A 22,603-nucleotide genomic window follows, 5' to 3' on the forward strand; every position below is an offset into this window, starting at 1 on the left:
TTTTTTTTTTTTTCTCTGTGAGACTTTAGAAACCAAATAATATTTAAAAAAAAACAAAAAAACAAGGCTTTCTATGGCCCACTGAATGAGAGATGGCACGCACAGGAGTGGCACACAAGCCCTGACTGAGGCCAATATTTTTCTCCCACTGATTGATGTAGTGTTTTTGTGTTGAGGTTGATTTTAAAACACAAATGAAGGAAAAAAATAAAAAGGCTTTCTATGGCCCACAATTAGAGAGAGAGGTGGCACACCCAGGAGTCAAGACTGGCACACAAGCTGAAATGGCAATATTACTCTCCCACTGTTTTTTTATGTATTTTTTTTTTATTTTCAGGGAGACTTTAGAAACCAAATAATATTAAAAAAAAAACAAAAAAACAAGGCTTTCTATAGCCCACTGAATGAGAGATAGCACACACAGCAGTGGCACACAAGCCCTGACTGAGGCCAATATTTTTCTCCCACTGATTGATGTAGTGTTTTTGTGTTGAGGTAGATTTTAGAACACAAATCACGGAAAAAATAAATAGGCTTTCTATGGCCCACTGAATGAAAGGGAGAGAGGTGGCACACCCAGGAGTCAAGACTGGCACACAAGCTGAAAGGGCAATATTACTCTCCCACTGTTTTTTTATGTATTTTTTGTTTTTTCAGGGAGACTTTAGAAACCCAATAATATTTAAAAAAAAAAATAAATAGGCTTTCTATGGCCCACTGAATGAGAGGGAGAGAGGTGGCACACCCAGGAGTCAAGACTGGCACACAAGCTGAAAGGGCAATATTACTCTCCCACTGTTTTTTTAGGTTTTTTTTTTTTTTCAGGGAGACTTTAGAAACCAAATAATATTAAAAAAAAAAAAAAAAACAAGGCTTTCTATGGCCCACTGAATGAGAGGGACAGAGGTGGCACACCCAGGAGTCAAGACTGGCACACAAGCTGAAAGGGCAATATTACTCTCCCACTGTTTTTTTAGGTTTTTTTTTTTTTTATTTTCAGGGAGACTTTAGAAACCAAATAATATTAAAAAAAAAACAAAAAAACAAGGCTTTCTATGGCCCACTGAATGAGAGGGACAGAGGTGGCACACCCAGGAGTCAAGACTGGCACACAAGCTGAAAGGGCAATATTACTCTCCCACTGTTTTTTTAGGTTTTTTTTTTTTTTCAGGGAGACTTTAGAAACCAAATAATATTAAAAAAAAAAAAAAAAAAAAAAAAATAGGCTTGCTATAGCCCACTGAATGAGAGATAGCACACACAGCAGTGGCACACAAGCCCTGACTGAGGCCAATATTTTTCTCCCACTGATTGATGTAGTGTTTTTGTGTTGAGGTAGATTTTAGAACACAAATCACGGAAAAAATAAATAGGCTTTCTATGGCCCACTGAATGAAAGGGAGAGAGGTGGCACACCCAGGAGTCAAGACTGGCACACAAGCTGAAAGGGCAATATTACTCTCCCACTGTTTTTTTATGTATTTTTTGTTTTTTCAGGGAGACTTTAGAAACCCAATAATATTTAAAAAAAAAAATAAATAGGCTTTCTATGGCCCACTGAATGAGAGGGAGAGAGGTGGCACACCCAGGAGTCAAGACTGGCACACAAGCTGAAAGGGCAATATTACTCTCCCACTGTTTTTTTATGTATTTTTTGTTTTTTCAGGGAGACTTTAGAAACCCAATAATATTTAAAAAAAAAAATAAATAGGCTTTCTATGGCCCACTGAATGAGAGGGAGAGAGGTGGCACACCCAGGAGTCAAGACTGGCACACAAGCTGAAAGGGCAATATTATTCTCCCACTGTTTTTTTAGGTTTTTTTTTTTTTTTTCAGGGAGAATTAGAAACCAAATAATATTAAAAAAAAAAAATAAATAGGCTTTCTATGGCCCACTGAATGAAAGGGAGAGAGGTGGCACACCCAGGAGTCAAGACTGGCACACAAGCTGAAAGGGCAATATTACTCTCCCACTGTTTTTTTATGTATTTTTTGTTTTTTCAGGGAGACTTTAGAAACCCAATAATATTAAAAAAAAAAAATAAATAGGCTTTCTATGGCCCACTGAATGAGAGGGAGAGAGGTGGCACACCCAGGAGTCAAGACTGGCACACAAGCTGAAAGGGCAATATTATTCTCCCACTGTTTTTTTAGGTTTTTTTTTTTTTTTTCAGGGAGAATTAGAAACCAAATAATATTAAAAAAAAAAAAAAAAAAAAAAAAATAGGCTTGCTATAGCCCACTGAATGAGAGATAGCACACACAGCAGTGGCACACAAGCCCTGACTGAGGCCAATATTTTTCTCCCACTGATTGATGTAGTGTTTTTGTGTTGAGGTAGATTTTAGAACACAAATCACGGAAAAAATAAATAGGCTTTCTATGGCCCACTCAGTGAGAGATGGCACACACAGGGATGGCACTGTAGCAGAAATGCCAATCTTAATCTCCCACAAAAAAAAAACAAAAAAAAAAAAAAAACTGTCCTACAATTACTATCTCCCTGCAGTAATGTAAGCCAGGTATGGCAGGCAGCAATAGGAGTGGACTGATGCACAAATTAAATAAAAAGTGTGGACAAACAGAAAAGATAGCTGTGCAGAAAGGAAGGAACAAGAGGATATGTGCTTTGAAAAAAGCAGTTGGTTTCCACAGTGGCGTACACACAGCAATACAGCTATCACGGAGCCTTCTAGGGCAGCCCAATGAGCTACAGCGCTGAGGGGAAAAAAAAAAAAAAATAGCTTCCACAGTCCCTGCACACCGAAGGTGGTGTTGGACAGTGGAAATCGCTGCAGCACAAGCGGTTTGGTGGTTAGTGGACCCTGCCTAACGCTCTCCCTGCTTCTGATGAAGCGGCAGCAACCTGTCCCTAAGCTCAGATCAGCAGCAGTAAGATGGCGGTCGGCGGGAACGCCCCTTTATAGCCCCTGTGACGCCGCAGACAGCAAGCCAATCACTGCAATGCCCTTCTCTAAGATGGTGGGGACCAGGATCTATGTCATCACGCTGCCCACACTCTGCGTTCACCTTCATTGGCTGAGAAATGGCGCTTTTCGCGTCATTGAAACGCGACTTTGGCGCGAAAGTCGCGTACCGCATGGCCGACAAGCACAGGGGTCGGATCGGGTTTCATGAGACGCCGACTTAGCCAAAAGTCGGCGACTTTTGAAAATGATCGACCCGTTTCGCTCAACCCTAGTCATAGGCTATGTTGTGAGGTGAAATTTTAACCCCGCGCTTTCCAATTCACCAAACAATTTTGCCCCTATCTACATAATGGGGAAAAAGTGAAAGGAAAAGTGTTGGAGGCGTCGCAGCTACAGGCACAAAATTTTGCACAGTCACACGTCTGGACCCTGAGAGCGTCAAAGCTATATTGTGAGGTGAAATTTTAACCCCGCGCTTTCCAAGTCACCAAACAATTTTGCCCCTATCTACATAATGGGGAAAAAATGAAAGGAAAAGTGTTGGAGGCAAATTAACAGCTGCCAGATGTGAACAAGGGGGACTTAAAGAATGACAGCGATGGCACCAAAGAGTATATACTGTACAGTTGCTAAGGTGGGGCCCCAACATGGGATAATCACACCACCACGGGGATATGAACACACACACAAAATGCGCCACACACTACCACGTGCTCGAACACATATACCACCCTCAGTGCACATTTCACCACACATACACCAACCTCGCCACATAAAAGTAGAAACACAAAAGTCGCCGCTCAAAACTCGCCACGCGCAAAACTCTCCACATGCAAAACTCGCCACACGTGCAAAACTCGCCACACGCAAAACTTGCACACGCAGAAAAATTGCCACACGCAGAAAAATTGCCACATGCACAAAAGTTGCAACACATGCAAAAGTTGCCTCACACAAAACTTGCACATACTCAAAAGGCACCACACATAAAACTCGCCACGCGCAAAACTCGCCATGCGCAAAACTTGCTGCACACAACTTGCTACACTAACCTGTCACATGCAACTCGACACACAAAAAGTTGCTACACGCATGTCGCCACACAAAACTCATCTCACAAAAGTCCCTACATGCATGTCGCCACACGCAACTCAACACACACAACTTGACACACGAAACTCGCCCTAAAACACACACAAGTCTGGTATCCTTCAAAAATAAAAATCTGATTAATAAGCAGACAAACTACAAGAGCAACAAATGTACCATATAGGAATCCGGCAGCTGTCAGTCACATGACCAGTCTATTATGTGTATGTGTGAGCTAATATATACTGCCAGGGGGTGGGCTTACTGTTGGCTGGGGATTTATCAGGCTGCCATTTTAGCTTACAAATACTGAGGTAAAAATACTGACCAAATAACGTGTGAACGAGGGCTAATACAGGAGGAGATGGCATACAGCTATATACTATATACAGGAGATGACACACAGGTATATACTATTTACAGGGGAGATGACACACAGGTATATACTATATACAGGAGGAGATGACACACAGATATATACTATATACAGGAGAGATGACACACAGGTATATACTATATAGAGGAGGAGATGACATACAGGTACATACTACATACAGGAGGAGATGACATACAGGTATATACTATATACAGGAGGAGATGACACACAGGTATATACTATATACAGGAGCAGATTACCTACAGGTATATAGTATATACAGGAGGAGATGACACAGGTATATGCTATGTATAGGAGGAGATGACATACAGGTATATACTATATACAGGAGATGACACACAGATATATACTATATATAGGTGAGATGACACACAGGTATATACTATATACAGGAGATTACATACAGGTATATCTAATATATAAAGCTGAATGTGTGTATGTATGTATGTGTGTATGTCCGGGATTGGCATCTGTACCGTCGCAGCTACAGCCACAAAATTTTGCACAGTCACACGTCTGGACCCCGAGAGCGTCATAGGCTATGTTGTGAGGTGAAATTTTAACCCCGCGCGTTCCAATTCACCAAACAATTTTGCTCCTATCTACATAATGGGGAAAAAGTGAAGGGAAAAGTGTTGGAGGAAAATTGACAGCTGCCAGATGTGAACAATGAGGACTTAAAGAATGAGAGCGATGGCGACAAAGAGTATATACCGTACAGTTGCTAAGGTGGGGCTCCGACATGGGATACTCACCACACACGGGGATATGAACACAAACACAAAATGCGCCACACACTACCACGTGCTTGAACACATATACCACCCTCAGCACACATTTCACCACACACACACACCAACCTCGCCACATAAAAGTCGAAACACAAAAGTCACCACTCAAAACTCGCTACATGCAAAACTCGCCATATGCAAAACTAGGCTCACGCAAAACTCGCCACACGTGCAAAACTCACCTCATGGAAAACTCACCTCATGCAAAACTTGCACACACAGAAAAATTGCCACATGTACAAAAGTTGCACCACATGCAAAAGTTGCCTCACACAAAACTTGCACATACTCAAAATGCACCACACATAAAACTCGCCACGCGCAAAACTCGCCATGCACAAATCTTGCTGCACACAACTTGCTACACTAACCTGTCACATGCAACTCAACACACAAAATGTTGCTACACGCATGTCGCCACACAAAACTCATCTCACAAAAGTCGCTACATGCATGTCGCCACACGCAACTCAACACACACAACTTGACACATAAAACTCGCCCTAAAACACACACAAGTCTGGTATTGTCCTTCAAAAATAAAAATCTGATTAATAAGCAAACTACAAGAGCAACAAATGTACCATATAGGAAATACGGCAGCTGTCAGTCACATGACCTGTCTATTATGTGTATGTGTGAGCTAATATATACTGCCAGGGGGGAGGGCTTCCTGTTGGCTGGGGATTTATCAGGCTGCCAATAGCAACCAATCACAGCTCAGCTTCTATTTTGCTACAGTTAATTAACCTGAGCTCTGATTGGTTAATATAGGCAACAAAGACATTCTCAGTATAACAAAGCTAATATATGTTGTGAAATGCTTCTATTTGCTTAGTTTTTGCCTTTTAATAATTACATTTCTATCTATTTGTTTTGTGGTTTTTGTGTGCAGAATAAATTTTTGTTAACACATTCTATTTTGCTAACAGCAGTCATTAACCCGGGCGAAGCCGGGTAGTACAGCTAGTACAAACATAAAATTGTTCCTCTGCATGTACTAGAATGAATATATGACCTCTTGGGAACCAGCGGCATCTTCTAAACAGGTTTTGTTACTTTCCTCTGATGTTTCTGATGAGATTATTTCAGTATTTTGGTCTTCTAAAAGTTTTCCCATCCAAATTCTCAGGTCCATTGAAGTCTGGGAGATATAGCCTCCATAATTAGGCTAACTGGTACCCCAGAACTGGAACACGTACCTAAAAGTATACTTTGGCGTATGCTCAGTACTCTCAATTCTGTGGTCTGAGACCCTGGTGATGAATTGAGCATGCGCCAAGTTGGGTACAATTGTAATATTTAACCAGTGACGAAGTGGCAGCGATGAGATCACTTAATGGACATGGTCTCTGAGTGCCACTCCCCAAGTGATAAATCATCTCCACATTGCAAGTATCGCCAGTACTGTTGGTACCCATTTTGGCGTATGCTCAATACATCACCAGTGTCTCTGCCCAAAGGAAGGAGACTAATGGAGCATACAATAAGAACATGTGCATGTGTAAGATTTGTAGGGAGTGACTTTTTTAATACAGAGATTCCCATTTCTTGGCATAGACCAGGTCCGAGGATCATATTCTGTACAGCCGTTCTATATCTACAGGCATCTCTAATTTATCAACATAATTCACTTATTTGGTTCTTAGTTTAATGTTTTATTGGGAAGAAAAAAAAAAGAAAAACTTTAGCATTGACATTCACCATAGGGGGTTCTGCACATACATCAACGTGATACTGCTGGCACATGGTGTATAAGGGGGGTGGATATTTGTGTGTCACCATGGTTGGAGTGATCTGATATTAATGCTGGCACATGGTGTATGAGAAGGGTGGATACTTGTGTACCACCATGGCTGGAGGGATCTGATATGAACGTTGGCACATGGTGTAGGAGAAGGGTGGACACCTCTGTGCTCCCATGTCTGGAGGGATACGATATTAACGCTGGCACATGGTGTAGGAGAAGGGTGGACACTTCTGTGCTCCCATGGCTGGAGGGATCTGATACGATCGTTGACACATGATGTAGGAGAAGGGTGGACACTTCTGTGCTCCCATGTCTGGGGGTATACGATATGAACGTTGGCACATGCTGTAGGGGAAGGGTGGACACTTCTGTGCTCCCATGGCTGGAGGGATCCGATATTAACGCTGGCACATGGTGTAGGAGAAGGGTGGACACTTCTGTGCTCCCATGGCTGGAGGGATCTGATACGATCGTTGGCACATGATGTAGGAGAAGGGTGGACACTTCTGTGCTCCCATGTCTGGGGGTATACGATATGAACGTTGGCACATGCTGTAGGGGAAGGGTGGACACTTCTGTGCTCCCATGGCTGGAGGGATCCGATATTAACGCTGGCACATGGTGTAGGAAAAGGGTGGACACTTCTGTGCTCCCATGTCTGGAAGGATACGATATTAACGCTGGCACATGGTGTAGGAGAAGGGTGGACACTTCTGTGCTCCCATGGCTGGGGAGTATCCAATATTAACGCTGGCACATGATGTAGGAGAAGGATGGACACTTGTGTGCTTCCATGGCTGGAGGGATCTGTTATTGATGCTGCCACATGGTGTAGGAGAAGGGTGGACACTTGTGTGATCCCATGGCTGGAGGGATACGATATTAACACTGGCACATGGTGTATGAGAAGAGCGGAGGCTTGTGTGCTCCCATGGTTGGGGAGAGGGATCTGATATTAACACTAGTATGGTGTAGGAGAAGGGTGGACACTTGTGTGCTCCCATGGTTGGGGAGAGGGATCTGATATTAGTGCTCGCACATGGTATAGGAGAAGGGTGGACACTTGTGTGCCCCCTTGGCTGTGGGGATCCGAATTAACGCTGGCACATGGAGAAGGGTAGACACTTGTGTGCTCCCATGGCTGGAGGAATCTGATATTAGTGCTGGCACATGGTGTAGGAGAAGGGTGGACACTTGTGTGCTCCCATGGTTGGGATGGGGAATCTGATATTAACGCTGGCACATGGTGTAGGAGAAGGGCGGCCAATTATGTGCTCCCATGGCTGAGGGGACCTGCTATTAGTGGTGGCACATGATGTAAGAGAATGGTATACACTTGTGTGCTCCCATGGCTGGGGGATCTGCTATTAGCACTGGCACATGGTGTAGGAGAAGGGTGGACACTTGTGTGCTCCCATGGCTGGAAGGATCTGATATTAGCGCTGGCACATGGTGTAGGAGAAGGGTGGACACTTGTGTGCTCCCATGACTGGTGGGATCTGATATGAACGCTGGCCTCTGTATGACCAGTGCGGGTGTCTGCTGGCTTTAAGTATTCGGGACTGTACGGATCGGCTGCTCACATCACCGGGAAGCTGGCGAGGCTGGCGATACCACAGGCGTTCTTCTTCTCTCGGGCCATCAGGATGAAGCCTTTCCTGCCCCATTGCTCTCCCCAACTAGAAGACAAATGGTCAGTAAGCTGATAATTTGTAATAATTTAGCATAGCATGGTGGTCACCCAGAAAAGGAGGCACCGTGGCATGTTATTGTCCGCCTGCACCTATACTTGTGATGGGCAATAAATGCCCCAGATGGGGTAATATGGCCGAGTGGTCCCCAGACCAGAGAACGTTGTGCCTCTTGGATGTGATTACTGTTATACAGGGGGGGGGGGGGATGTCACTCACCTGTTTTTGATGATCCAGTGCTTTCTGCCCTTTATGTTTCCATAGCCAACAGCCAGAACGGCATGGTTAACTCCTTCAGGGTCACAGCGCTCATCATAATACACTCCTAAAGGATGGATTACAAATGTGTATCACCAGGGATACTGCAGTAAAATAAAGGAGTGATAGAGAGAAAGAAAGGAAGAAGAGAAGAAAGGAAATGGAAACAAGAGAAAAAGAAGACAAGAAAACATGGGAAAAAAGAAAAGAATAAAAGGAAGAAGATAAAGAAAAAAAAGAGAAAGAAGAGAAAGAAAGAAGAAAAATAGGGAAAAGAAGCAGCAGTGAACTGCAACACTCCGATTGCCAGTCACTGACATTTACCAAACCAATACTAGACAATCCAAGAAAGCAGCTCCAGTAATACAGTGCAACATCTGATGGATTCTATCCTCCTTGTTTTGCCTCAAACACAACATTTTTAGAGAGAAAACAGTAAAAAAAAAAAAAAAAGATTCTGTTTGGACCAAAACTTTGCCGTGTGAGCCATCATATTTTACACTATTTTTCTGGAGCTGCCTAGCCTTCTTGAATTATTAGAGATAAATACATACACTCACCGGCCACTTTATTAGGTACACCATGCTAGTAACGGGTTGGACCCCCTTTTGCCTTCAGAACTGCCTCAATTCTTCGTGGCATAGATTCAACAAGGTGCTGGAAGCATTCCTCAGAGATTTTGGTCCATATTGACATGATGGCATCACACAGTTGCCGCAGATTTGTCGGCTGCACATCCCAAAGATGCTCCATACAAGGCAGGATGGATCCATGCTTTCATGTTGTTTACGCCAAATTCTGACCCTACCATCCGAATGTCGCAGCAGAAATCGAGACTCATCAGACCAAGCAACGTTTTTCCAATCTTCTACTGTCCAGTTTCGATGAGCTTGTACAAATTGTAGCCTCAGTTTCCTGTTCTTAGCTGAAAGGAGTGGTACCCGGTGTGGTCTTCTGCTGCTGTAGCCCATCTGCCTCAAAGTTCGACGCACTGTGCGTTCAGAGATGCTCTTAGGCCTACCTTGGTTGTAACGGGTGGCGATTTGAGTCACTGTTGCCTTTCTATCAGCTCGAACCAGTCTGCCCATTCTCCTCTGACCTCTGGCATCAACAAGGCATTTCCGCCCACAGAACTGCCGCTCACTGGATTTTTTTTCTTTTTCGGACCATTCTCTGTAAACCCTAGAGATGGTTGTGCGTGAAAATCCCAGTAGATCAGCAGTTTCTGAAATACTCAGACCAGCCCTTCTGGCACCAACAACCATGCCACATACAAAGGCACTCAAATCACCTTTCTTCCCCATACTGATGCTCGGTTTGAACTGCAGGAGATTGTCTTGACCATGTCTACATGCCTAAATGCACTGAGTTGCCGCCATGTGATTGGCTGATTAGAAATTAAGTGTTAACAAGAAGTTGGACAGGTGTACCTAATAAAGTGGCCAGTGAGTGTAGATAATAGATGATAGATAGATAGATAATAGATAGATAATAGATGGATACTAGATAAATAAATAATAGATATAGATAGATAGATAAATAGATAGATTATGGATTATAGCTAGATAGATAATAGATAGATAATAGTTGGATAATAGATAATAGATAGATAAATATATAGATGATAGATAATAGATAGATATAGATAGATGCTAGATAATACCTTTACTGTAGAAGTGGAAAGAAGGGAGGCTGGCATCAATGCTGACAGACACAGGACCAATCTGGGCAACCGCTCTTTTCAGCAACTTCTCGTCTCCTTTGGGGATCTCTTTGAAGCCCCTGCATCCAGCAGCTTTTCCAGACGGGCTGTAGAGGCAGCCTTCATCCTGGTAGAAGTAAACTCATTAAATGAAGGACATCCACATTTCTTTGATATGTCTTATTATTTTTGCAGAAAAGAAAAACCGAAATATCTAAGTTGATGCCTCCATTGATATCAAAGTAATGTTTTTTATGGCACATGCCATCAGATGGCTTCTGGTTCTCAGATCAAATGTTTGCACTAGTTTCGAGAAGGTTTCCCCATGGTTTACACATACAGAAGACATCGGTGGAGTAAGTCTTCTCAGGCTCACCTGGCCAATATAAGGATAATAGGCATCTGAGTCTATGCCATTATTATCCCTCACATAGCCGAATGCATTGGTCATGTATCCTCCCTGACAACCATAGTTATCCGTATCACAGTCCACCAGGTTCTGAGGGCTGAGGGACACCAGCTGTCCAGTCTTCTTCATGAGCTGACCCTCAAGTGCTCCCACTGAGCTGAAAGCCCAACACGATCCACAGGAGCCCTGCAAGGAAAATAATGCTAGGTAAAAGTATGCTAGGTACTGTATATTGAAATTGGTGATAACGGTTACAAAACATGAGCTCCTTGGGCCAAATGGAGGAAACAATACAGAACAAGTGCTTATTGCATCATGAACTTAACCTCCCTTAAGAGGGGGCGGGTCTGTGTATCCCTCCCTTAAGAGGGGGCGAGACTATCTCTTTCCCTTAAGAGAGGGCCCTTTGCTAGGTGAAGAGAATGGGGCATCAGACTGCGCTGCTCGCCGGTCAGGATAATGTACCAGAGAAGTCCAAGTAGATGTAATAGAGAATAGACTTTCATCTACTTGGACTTCTCTGCCCCATTCTCTTCACCTAGCAAAGGATCATCAAATCGGGGCTTGCAGCAGCCGCCAATGCCAAGTGCAGTGGTTGTGTCTTACACAACCATAATAGGTGAGTGAATTTATACTATCTCTCACGAATATTCCCTTTATCTCGGATAAGACCCTATTTGCGCTCTATATTCCTTCTAGCTACCCTAAGAGAGGGCGGGACTATGTATCCCTTCATAGGATGGGCAGGACTGTCTCTCCCTTCCATAAGAGGGGCAGGACTGTGTCTCCCTCCCTTAAGAGGGGGCGGGACTATGTATCCCTTCATAGGAGGGGCAGGACTGTCTATCCATTCCATAAGAGGGGCGGGACTGTGTCTCCCTCCCAAAAGAGGAGTGGGACTGTGTCTCCCTCCCTTAACAGGGGGCAGAACTGTGTCTCCCTTTCATAGAAGGGGCAGGACTGAATCTCCATTCCATAGGAGTGGCAGGACAGTGTCTATGTCCCATAAGAGGGGCAGGACTGTGTCACCCTCCCATAAGAGGGGCAGGACTGTGTTTCACTCCTATAGGAGGGGCGGGACTGTGTGTCACTCCCATAGGCAAGGGTGGGACTATGTCTTCCTTCCATAGGAGGGCCAGGACCATGACTCCCTCCCATTAGAGGAAGAGGGACTATGGCTCCCTCCGAAAACAGGGGGGAGGAAGTTCCAGCACTTATAGTACTGGAAGAATGCTGATAAAAAAAACCACTCAAAAATTGATGGCATGTTACTGAGCATCAGGATAGTTCATGGATATATTGCGCTCATCTCGGCACCAAAAGCAGAATTTTACCTGATTTTGCACAGGGGTCACATAACCTTTCTTCCTGTAGTCAATATACTTTGGGATTCGGGTTTTCCTGTCCTGTTCATATGTGTTATTAGATTGATGATTGGACGGAACGCGTAATCCAGTCATTGCCTGAACAATTTCTTCACTGGTCTATCATGGAAGTAGAATTAAATCGAGAAGTCAAACAAAATGCAAAACTTTTTCCTTTCTGAACATCATCAACTTGAGGAACCATTAAAGGGATGTTCCCAGCTCTTTATGTTGAGGCGTACTGCCATTTCAGTTGCCTAGCTGTCATGTAGTTTCTGGGACTCCTGGACCATACGGAGCAAGCTTTATGCAAATACTTCCCAAGTGTGGGCATCCCTCAAATGAGGGGGCACTTTTAGAACAGGCAGGGTTGTGGTGGGGCTTAAACATCCAGATGAATGTTGGCAATTTATGACTGAAAACAGTCTATAGATTCTCTACCGATCCTGGAAAAAGAGGGCCCATCATCCTATTACAGTTTTGGGTCCCCTTTACGGTTTAACTTCAATCCCTTTAATAAGATGGGAATATCCCTTTAAATAGTGATAAACGGAGGTCTCAAACACAAGATGTCTCTCACCATGTCTCCAAGATGGTTCATTGCCAGATCATACGTGTATTTCCCGGCAGAATACTCTTTGTTGTGGTTGATGATTAATTTCAGATTCTTCTCCCAGATGTGACGTCTTTTAATCTCATCCAACTAAAAACAAGAATAAACACACTAACAAATTTGGGCTGGAGAATAAAGCAATGAGAAATCAAGCTTAAAGGGGTTGTCCATGATAAGATAAGCATGGCTGACTTTCAACAGAAACAGCGTACCACCTGTCTACGTGTTGGGTCTGTAGCTGAAGTAAACACGGCTGAGCCTGAGTATTGTGTGTGGACAGGAAAGCATACTACCTTAAAGGAGACCTGTCACAAGATCAAAAGTGACCAGGTTTTGATCTTTTTTCTATTCTCGCTGGTCCCCTTAGTATTACACTTTTTTTTTTTTTTTTAAATCCGCCTTATGGTTCCAGAGATATGAACCTTTTTATTAGTGCAGCTCTTATAACTTTTACCTAGGGGGTGTAGCTCACAGGGTAATAATACACGCCCTAGAGGATCCTTTGAGCCACGCCCTCTTTTGGACATCATAATAATTAGCACTAAATAAAAAGGCCCATATATCTGGAACCGTATGGCAGATTTTAAAAAGGTGAAAAGCGGAATACTCTGAGGTGCCGCGGGAATAAAAATAAGGTGAAAAAAATTGGGAAATTTTTGGAAGGTCCTCTTTAACGGGAATGTTAAACGCCTCTCACTAAACCTAACAGGACATCACTGCCCTTAACTCAATGGCAAATCAGTCTTGAAAACAAGATCTAAGCTGGTAGTCAAGGAATTGGCATAAATGGATAAGCAGGTTGGTTACAATCACTCATTGAATCCTGTGGTAGTAATTCGATTTTTCTGAATTTTGGAGGCAAACCTTATTAAAGGGAATTTGTCTGGAGGATTTTCCTCATGGAACTAGTAGTACGGCTATATGGGCCCTTGTCGAACCGATGTGTTAAAGCTGCAAAATCGAGCATTGAAATAGTATGCAAGTCTGTCTCTAAGTGTCCTGCATTGAAACGCCCCAGTGCACTTCTAGACTAATTTGCATATTATTTCATTGCTTGATTTCTTTGCACTGGGACATTAGATCTGTGCAAAAAAGGTATCATATTCATTGTTTGACAAAGGCCTGTTCAGCCGGCCATAGAACTACTTCCATCAGTAAAATCCTCCTAAAACGTTCCTCTTAAAGGTACCATACACACAGCAGGGCACTTACCTGACCATTATACTGCTTGCTATGAGTCCTCTTCCATAGTTCCCAATCAGAGTCGAGCATCTCATCGCGATACAGACTGGTCCTCACCAGAGGCAGAAGAACAACCACAAGAGCAACCCAGAACATTGCTGATGGAGGCCTACAACTGAGAACCCAGGTCTGTAAAGCTGCAGCATATCCATACTAGAGCCAATGTTAGGAGCCTCTATCGCCGATTCCTTATAGGGCTTTTTTTTTTACTTTGCATATATTTTTGGGGGTAAAAATCATTTTTCTGATATTGTTTCCTCAATATTTACACAGTATGCCTTCTATAGCCTCTGTTGTTTTGTCCATTACTGGCTGGAGAATGAGTTTACTGAGAACACTTCAGTGAGCTCGATCTGATGGCAACGTTTGTAACCGTTATCCATCTTTTCCTCAGCTTGCCTGTGCAGATGTATGACTGCATGAAAGTCCAGCTGAACTTCGTGGTCATAAATCAGCAGATAAATCAGTTACAAACACCTCATGATCCTCAGATAACTCCTTCTGCAGCCAAGAAGGTACAGCAAAACAAAAAAGTCTGTAAAATACAAACGGTGCAAAATCTGTAGTAGAACCCAATTGCAAAAATGATATTTTTAGCCCAAAATACCTGAACATAACAAGGAGGGAAAATTAAAAATTAACTTGTAAAAACCCAATCCCCACCCAGTTTATAATGGAGTCCACCATCAAGGTGGCCATGGAGAAGACAGTGCCATGTGCCTCCATTACAGAGCTTGAGGTGGAGGGATTGATCCGTACTTACCTTATGGATGTCTTCCAAGATGCCCTGCTGTCTTCTTCTCGTCTGCTTCCATCCTGCTGCCTCTTATATATTCCTGCATGGGGAAGTTATGGTGGAAAACATTGATACAGGAGAGCTCGAGCCGGCTGAGTCAGCCCAGAACCAGACCACAGGAAAATAATGGTTGTAGGATGGGGTAGTAAAATGTCAGACACTGAGGAACAGTGGGGTAGCGTGGCCTCTCCGCGCCCACAGCAAGGAAATATGCTGTGCCCTGCTAACCTGTGGACCATTATCTCTCCCCGAGTCTCTTCTACCAGTCCAGTGCTGAACCTCTTAGCCCCCAAGCACTAGTAGTGTATTTCAAGAAAATACTGATAGAATTATAGTTTGCCCTTTAATCCTTTATTATCTGCTTTTTGCCAAAATTCACCGTAAAATGAAAAACAAAAAAGTTCTAAATTAGAATTATTTTTGCTTCTTATTTTTTATTACCTTGTTTGTGGGTTTTTATTTTCATGTATTTATTTCAATACCATGTCCCTAACTCAGAGGCGTAGCTCAGGGTTCAGCTCAGGAAGGGCAAAACATCTGCGTGGCCCCTAAGCGGTAACTATGTGTACTAATAGTGGATGTAGGAGAACCTCAGCAGATGATTGCGCTGTTACTAATAAAAATCTCTATAAAAAAGGCCCACATAGATATTACCGCCATATGGTCAGTGGTAGATACCAGTCCTACAGAACATATCACTGCACAGTTACAGATAATGTCTTACCGCTGATGTTCTCTGATGGAATCATTCACTTTTCTCATCTTTTCCATCTGGCACAGACCGACATGACATCTTCTTCCAGCCAGGACTCGTCTGCAGAGAATACAACAAAGATACGTTTAACTTCTCATATTCCAGCTCATCACCATCTATTCCCAACCTGCACAAACTCCTTATCCTACTGATACCCCAATACTGAGCCACTGCTGCCGTATGTGTCCCGATTACTGCACCTGATACCCCAATACTGAGCCGCTGCTGCCATATGTGTCCCTATTACTGCACCTGATATCCCAATACTGAGCCGCTGCTGCCATATGTGACCCTATTACTGCCCCTGATACCCCAATACTGAGCCGCTGCTGCCATATGTGTCCCTATTACTGCCCCTGATACCCCAATACTGAGCCTCTGCTGCCGTATGTGTCCCTATTACTGCACCTGATACCCCAATACTGAGCAGCTCCTGCCGTATGTGTCCCTATTACTGCACCTGATACCCCAATACTGAGCCTCTGCTGCCGTATGTGTCCCTATTACTGCCCCTGATACCCCAATACTGAGCCTCTGCTGCCGTATGTGTCCCTATTACTGCACCTGATACCCCAATACTGAGCCTCTGCTGCCGTATGTGTCCCTATTACTGCACCTGATACCCCAATACTGAGCAGCTCCTGCCGTATGTGTCCCTATTACTGCACCTGATACCCCAATACTGAGCTGCTGCTGCCGTATGTGTCCCTATTACTGCACCTGATACCCCAATACTGAGCCGCTGCTGCCGTATGTGTCCCTATTACTGCCCCTGATACCCCAATACTGAGCCGCTGCTGCCGTATGTGTCCCTATTACTGCACCTGATACCCCAATACTGAGCCTCTTTTGCCGTATGTGTCCCTATTACTGCACCTGATACCCCAATACTGAGGCGCTGCTGCCATATGTGTCCCTATTACTGCACCTGATACCCCAATACTGAGCCGCTGCTGCCGTATGTGTCCCTATTACTGCACCTGATACCCCAATACTGAGCCGCTGCTGCCATATGTGTCCCTATTATTGCACCTGATACCCCAATACTGAGCCGCTGCTGCCGTATGTGTCCCTATTACTGCACCTGATACCCCAATACTGAGCCGCTGCTGCCGTATGTGTCCCTATTACTGCACCTGATACCCCAATACTGAGCCTCTGCTGCCGTATGTGTCCCTATTACTGCACCTGATACCCCAATACTGAGCCTCTGCTGCCATATGTGTCCCTATTACTGCCCCTGATACCCCAATACTGAGCCTCTGCTGCCGTATGTGTCCCTATTACTGCACCTGATACCCCAATACTGAGCCGCTGCTGCCGTATGTGTCCCTATTACTGCACCTGATACCCCAATACTGAGCCGCTGCTGCCGTATGTGACCCTATTACTGCACCTGATACCCCAAAACTGAGCCACTGCTGCCGTATGTGTCCCTATTACTGCACCTGATACCCCAATACTGAGCCGCTGCTGCCGTATGTGTCCCTATTACTGCACCTGATACCCCAATACTGAGCCTCTGCTGCCATATGTGTCCCTATTACTGCCCCTGATACCCCAATACTGAGCCTCTGCTGCCGTATGTGTCCCTATTACTGCACCTGATACCCCAATACTGAGCCTCTTCTGCCGTATGTGACCCTATTACTGCACCTGATACCCCAATACTGAGCCGCTGCTGCCATATGTGTCCCTATTATTGCACCTGATACCCCAATACTGAGCCGCTGCTGCCGTATGTGTCCCTATTACTGCACCTGATACCCCAATACTGAGCCGCTGCTGCCGTATGTGTCCCTATTACTGCACCTGATACCCCAATACTGAGCCGCTGCTGCCGTATGTGTCCCTATTACTGCCCCTGATACCCCAATACTGAGCCGCTGCTGCCATATGTGTCCCTATTACTGCACCTGATACCCCAATACTGAGCCGCTGCTGCCATATGTGTCCCTATTACTGCACCTGATACCCCAATACTGAGCTGCTGCTGCCATATGTGACCCTATTACTGCACCTGATACCCCAATACTGAGCCGCTGCTGCCGTATGTGTCCCTATTACTGCACCTGATACCCCAATACTGAGCCTCTGCTGCCGTATGTGTCCCTATTACTGCACCTGATACCCCAATACTGAGCTGCTGCTGCCGTATGTGTCCCTATTACTGCACCTGATACCCCAATACTGAGCCGCTGCTGCCGTATGTGTCCCTATTATTGCACCTGATACCCCAATACTGAGCCGCTGCTGCCGTATGTGTCCCTATTATTGCACCTGATACCCCAATACTGAGCCGCTGCTGCCGTATGTGTCCCTATTACTGCACCTGATACCCCAATACTGAGCCGCTGCTGCCGTATGTGACCCTATTACTGCACCTGATACCCCAATACTGAGCCGCTGCTGCCGTATGTGTCCCTATTACTGCACCTGATACCCCAATACTGAGCCGCTGCTGCCGTATGTGTCCCTATTACTGCCCCTGATACCCCAATACTGAGCCACTGCTGCCATATGTGTCCCTATTACTGCACCTGATACCCCAATACTGAGCCGCTGCTGCCATATGTGTCCCTATTACTGCACCTGATACCCCAATACTGAGCTGCTGCTGCCATATGTGACCCTATTACTGCACCTGATACCCCAATACTGAGCGCTGCTGCCGTATGTGTCCCTATTACTGCACCTGATACCCCAATACTGAGCCGCTGCTGCCGTATGTGTCCCTATTACTGCACCTGATACACCAATACTAAGCCGCTGCTGCCGTATGGCTCAGGGATAGGAAACAAAGGGTGGTTATTAATGGAGCACACTCGGACTGGGTCACGGTTAGCAGTGGGGTACCACAGGGGTCAGTATTGGGCCCTCTTCTTTTTAACATATTTATTAATGACCTTGTAGGGGGCATTCAGAGTAGAATTTCAATATTTGCAGATGACACTAAACTCTGCAGGGTAATCAATACAGGGGAGGACAATTTTATATTACAGGATGATTTATGTAAACTAGAAGCTTGGGCTGATAAATGGCAAATGAGCTTTAATGGGGATAAATGTAAGGTCATGCACTTGGGTAGAAGTAATAAGATGTATAACTATGTGCTTAATTCTAAAACTCTGGGCAAAACCGTCAATGAAAAAGACCTGGGTGTATGGGTGGATGACAAACTCATATTCAGTGGCCAGTGTCAGGCAGCTGCTACAAAGGCAAATAAAATAATGGGATGTATTAAAAGAGGCATAGATGCTCATGAGGAGAACATAATTTTACCTCTATACAAGTCACTAGTTCGACCACACTTAGAATACTGTGCACAGTTCTGGTCTCCGGTGTATAAGAAAGACATAGCTGAACTGGAGCGGGTGCAGAGAAGAGCGACCAAGGTTATTAGAGGACTGGGGGGTCTGCCATACCAAGATAGGTTATTACACTTGGGGCTATTTAGTTTGGAAAAACGAAGACTAAGGGGTGATCTTATGTTAATGTATAAATATATGAGGGGACAGTACAAAGACCTTTCTGATGATCTTTTTAATCATAGACCTGAGACAGGGACAAGGGGGCATCCTCTACGTCTGGAGGAAAGAAGGTTTAAGCATAATAACAGACGCGGATTCTTTACTGTAAGAGCAGTGAGACTATGGAACTCTCTGCCGTATGATGTTGTAATGAGTGATTCATTAATTAAATTTAAGAGGGGACTGGATACCTTTCTGGAAAAGTATAATGTTACAGGGTATATACACTAGATTCCTTGATAAGGCGTTGATCCAGGGAACTAGTCTGATTGCCGTATGTGGAGTCGGGAAGGAATTTTTTTCCCCATGGTGGAGTTACTCTTTGCCACATGGGTTTTTTTTGCCTTCCCCTGGATCAACATGTTAGGGCATGTTAGGTTAGGCTATGGGTTGAACTAGATGGACTTACAGTCTTCCTTCAACCTTAATAACTATGTATGTGACCCTATTACTGCACCTGATATCCCAATACTGAGCTGCTGCTGCCGTATGTGTCCCTATTACTGCACCTGATACCCCAATACTGAGCCGCTGCTGCCGTATGTGTCCCTATTACTGCACCTGATACCCCAATACTGAGCCGCTGCTGCCGTATGTGTCCCTATTACTGCACCTGATACCCCAATACTGAGCCGCTGCTGCCGTATGTGTCCCTATTAATGCACCTGATACCCCAATTCTGAGCCGCTGCTGCTGTATGTGTCCCTATTACTGCACCTGATACCCCAATACTGAGCCGCTGCTGCCGTATGTGTCCCTATTTCTCCACCTGATACCCCAATACTGAGCTGCTGCTGCCATATGTGACCCTATTACTGCACCTGATACCCCAATACTGAGGCGCTGCTGCCGTATGTGTCCCTATTACTGCACCTGATACCCCAATACTGAGCCTCTGCTGCCGTATGTGTCCCTATTACTGCACCTGATACCCCAATACTGAGCCGCTGCTGCCGTATGTGACCCTATTACTGCACCTGATACCCCAATACTGAGCCGCTGCTGCCGTATGTGTCCCTATTACTGCACCTGATACACCAATACTGAGCCGCTGCTGCCGTATGTGACCCTATTACTGCACCTGATATCCCAATACTGAGCTGCTGCTGCCATATGTGTCCCTATTTCTCCACCTGATACCCCAATACTGAGCTGCTGCTGCCATATGTGACCCTATTACTGCACCTGATACCCCAATACTGAGGCGCTGCTGCCGTATGTGTCCCTATTACTGCACCTGATACCCCAATACTGAGCCTCTGCTGCCGTATGTGTCCCTATTACTGCACCTGATACCCCAATACTGAGCCGCTGCTGCCGTATGTGTCACTATTACTGCACCTGATACCCCAATACTGAGCCGCTGCTGCCGTATGTGTCCCTATTACTGCCCCTGATACCCCAATACTGAGCCGCTGCTGCCGTATGTGTCCCTATTACTGCACCTGATACACCAATACTGAGCCTCTGCTGCCGTATGTGACCCTATTACTCCACCTGATACCCCAATACTAAGCCGCTGCTGCTGTATGTGACCCTATTACTGCACCTGATATCCCAATACTGAGCTGCTGCTGCCGTATGTGTCCCTATTACTGCACCTGATACCCCAATACTGAGCGCTGCTGCCGTATGTGTCCCTATTACTGCACCTGATACCCCAATACTGAGCCTCTGCTGCCGTATGTGTCCCTATTACTGCACCTGATACCCCAAGACTGAGCCGCTGCTGCCGTATGTGTGCCTATTACTGCACCTGATACCCCAATATTGAGCCGCTGCTGCCGTATGTGACCCTATTACTGCACCTGGTACCCCAATACTGAGCGCTGCTGCCGTATGTGTCCCTATTACTGCACCTGATACCCCAATACTGAGCCGCTGCTGCCGTATGTGTCCCTATTACTGCCCCTGATACCCCAATACTGAGCGCTGCTGCCGTATGTGTCCCTATTACTGCACCTGATACCCCAATACTGAGCCTCTGCTGCTGTATGTGTCCCTATTACTGCACCTGATACCCCAATACTGAGCCGCTGCTGCCGTATGTGTGCCTATTACTGCACCTGATACCCCAATATTGAGCCGCTGCTGCCGTATGTGTCCCTATTACTGCACCTGATACCCCAATACTTAGCCTCTGCTGCCGTATGTGTCCCTATTACTGCACCTGATACCCCAATACTGAGCGCTGCTGCCGTATGTGTCCCTATTACTGCACCTGATACCCCAATACTGAGCCTCTGCTGCCGTATGTGTCCCTATTACTGCACCTGATACCCCAATACTGAGCCGCTGCTGCCGTATGTGTGCCTATTACTGCACCTGATACCCCAATATTGAGCCGCTGCTGCCGTATGTGACCCTATTACTGCACCTGGTACCCCAATACTGAGCTGCTGCTGCCGTATGTGTCCCTATTACTGCACCTGATACCCCAATACTGAGCTGCTGCTGCCGTATGTGTCCCTATTACTGCCCCTGATACCCCAATATTGAGCCGCTGCTGCCGTATGTGTCCCTATTACTGCACCTGATACCCCAATACTGAGCCGCTGCTGCCGTATATGTTCCTATTACTCCACCTGCTGTTTGGTAAAATAACGGCTCCTCTTACCGCCCCACATAGTAATGCCACCACTGTGCCCCTTACATAGCAATTAGTGATGAGCGAACGCCTTCCGAGCACGTTTGCTCATCACTAATAATGCCTCCTGTGTGTCCTCTAGAAGGTAAAATTACCCCCTGGAAAATATTACTGCCCTGTGCAAGTGCCCTAGAAAATAGTGTCCACATTTTGCCCCTTTAAAGTAATAATGCCCAGTATGCATCTTTGACAGTCGCAAAGCTCTGAGTGTCCCTATTACATTAATACTTTTAAAGTGCCCACTTAACATTTAATAATGTCCCCTGAGTCCCCCAATGAACAGTTCCGCTATAAACAGTTTGATGGGCCCACAGCTCCCCTATACACAGTATGATGGGCCCACAGCTCCCCTATACACAGTATGATGGGCCTACAGCTCTCCTATACACAGTATGATGGGCCCACAGCTCCCCTATACACAGTACGATGGGCCAACAGTTCTCCTATACACAGTATGATGGGCCCACAGCTCTCCTATACACAGTATGATGGGCCAACAGCTCTCCTATACACAGTATGATGGGCCCACAGCTCCCCTATACACAGTATGATGGTTCCACAGCACCCCTATACACAGTATGATGGTTCCACAGCTCCTCTATACACAGTATGATGGGTCAACAGCTCCCCCGTACACAGT

General features: G+C 45.2%; 1 protein-coding gene across 1 annotated transcript; it reads right to left on the bottom strand.

Annotated features, from left to right (window-relative positions):
- Positions 1-7,909: 7,909 nt before the first annotated feature.
- Positions 7,910-15,847, bottom strand: LOC143769319 (cathepsin K-like). Its single transcript, XM_077257814.1, has 9 exons — positions 15,757-15,847; positions 15,000-15,072; positions 14,207-14,351; positions 12,962-13,084; positions 12,352-12,501; positions 10,985-11,203; positions 10,570-10,735; positions 8,868-8,973; positions 7,910-8,636 (listed from the first exon to the last, which is right to left on the bottom strand). Exons 1-9 carry the CDS (start codon positions 15,779-15,781, stop codon positions 8,537-8,539), a joined length of 1,107 nt encoding a protein of 368 aa, XP_077113929.1. The 5' UTR covers positions 15,782-15,847; the 3' UTR covers positions 7,910-8,536.
- Positions 15,848-22,603: the final 6,756 nt, after the last annotated feature.

This window comes from Ranitomeya variabilis, chromosome 1 (genome assembly GCF_051348905.1).
Source record: "Ranitomeya variabilis isolate aRanVar5 chromosome 1, aRanVar5.hap1, whole genome shotgun sequence".
NCBI lineage: Eukaryota > Metazoa > Chordata > Amphibia > Anura > Dendrobatidae > Ranitomeya > Ranitomeya variabilis.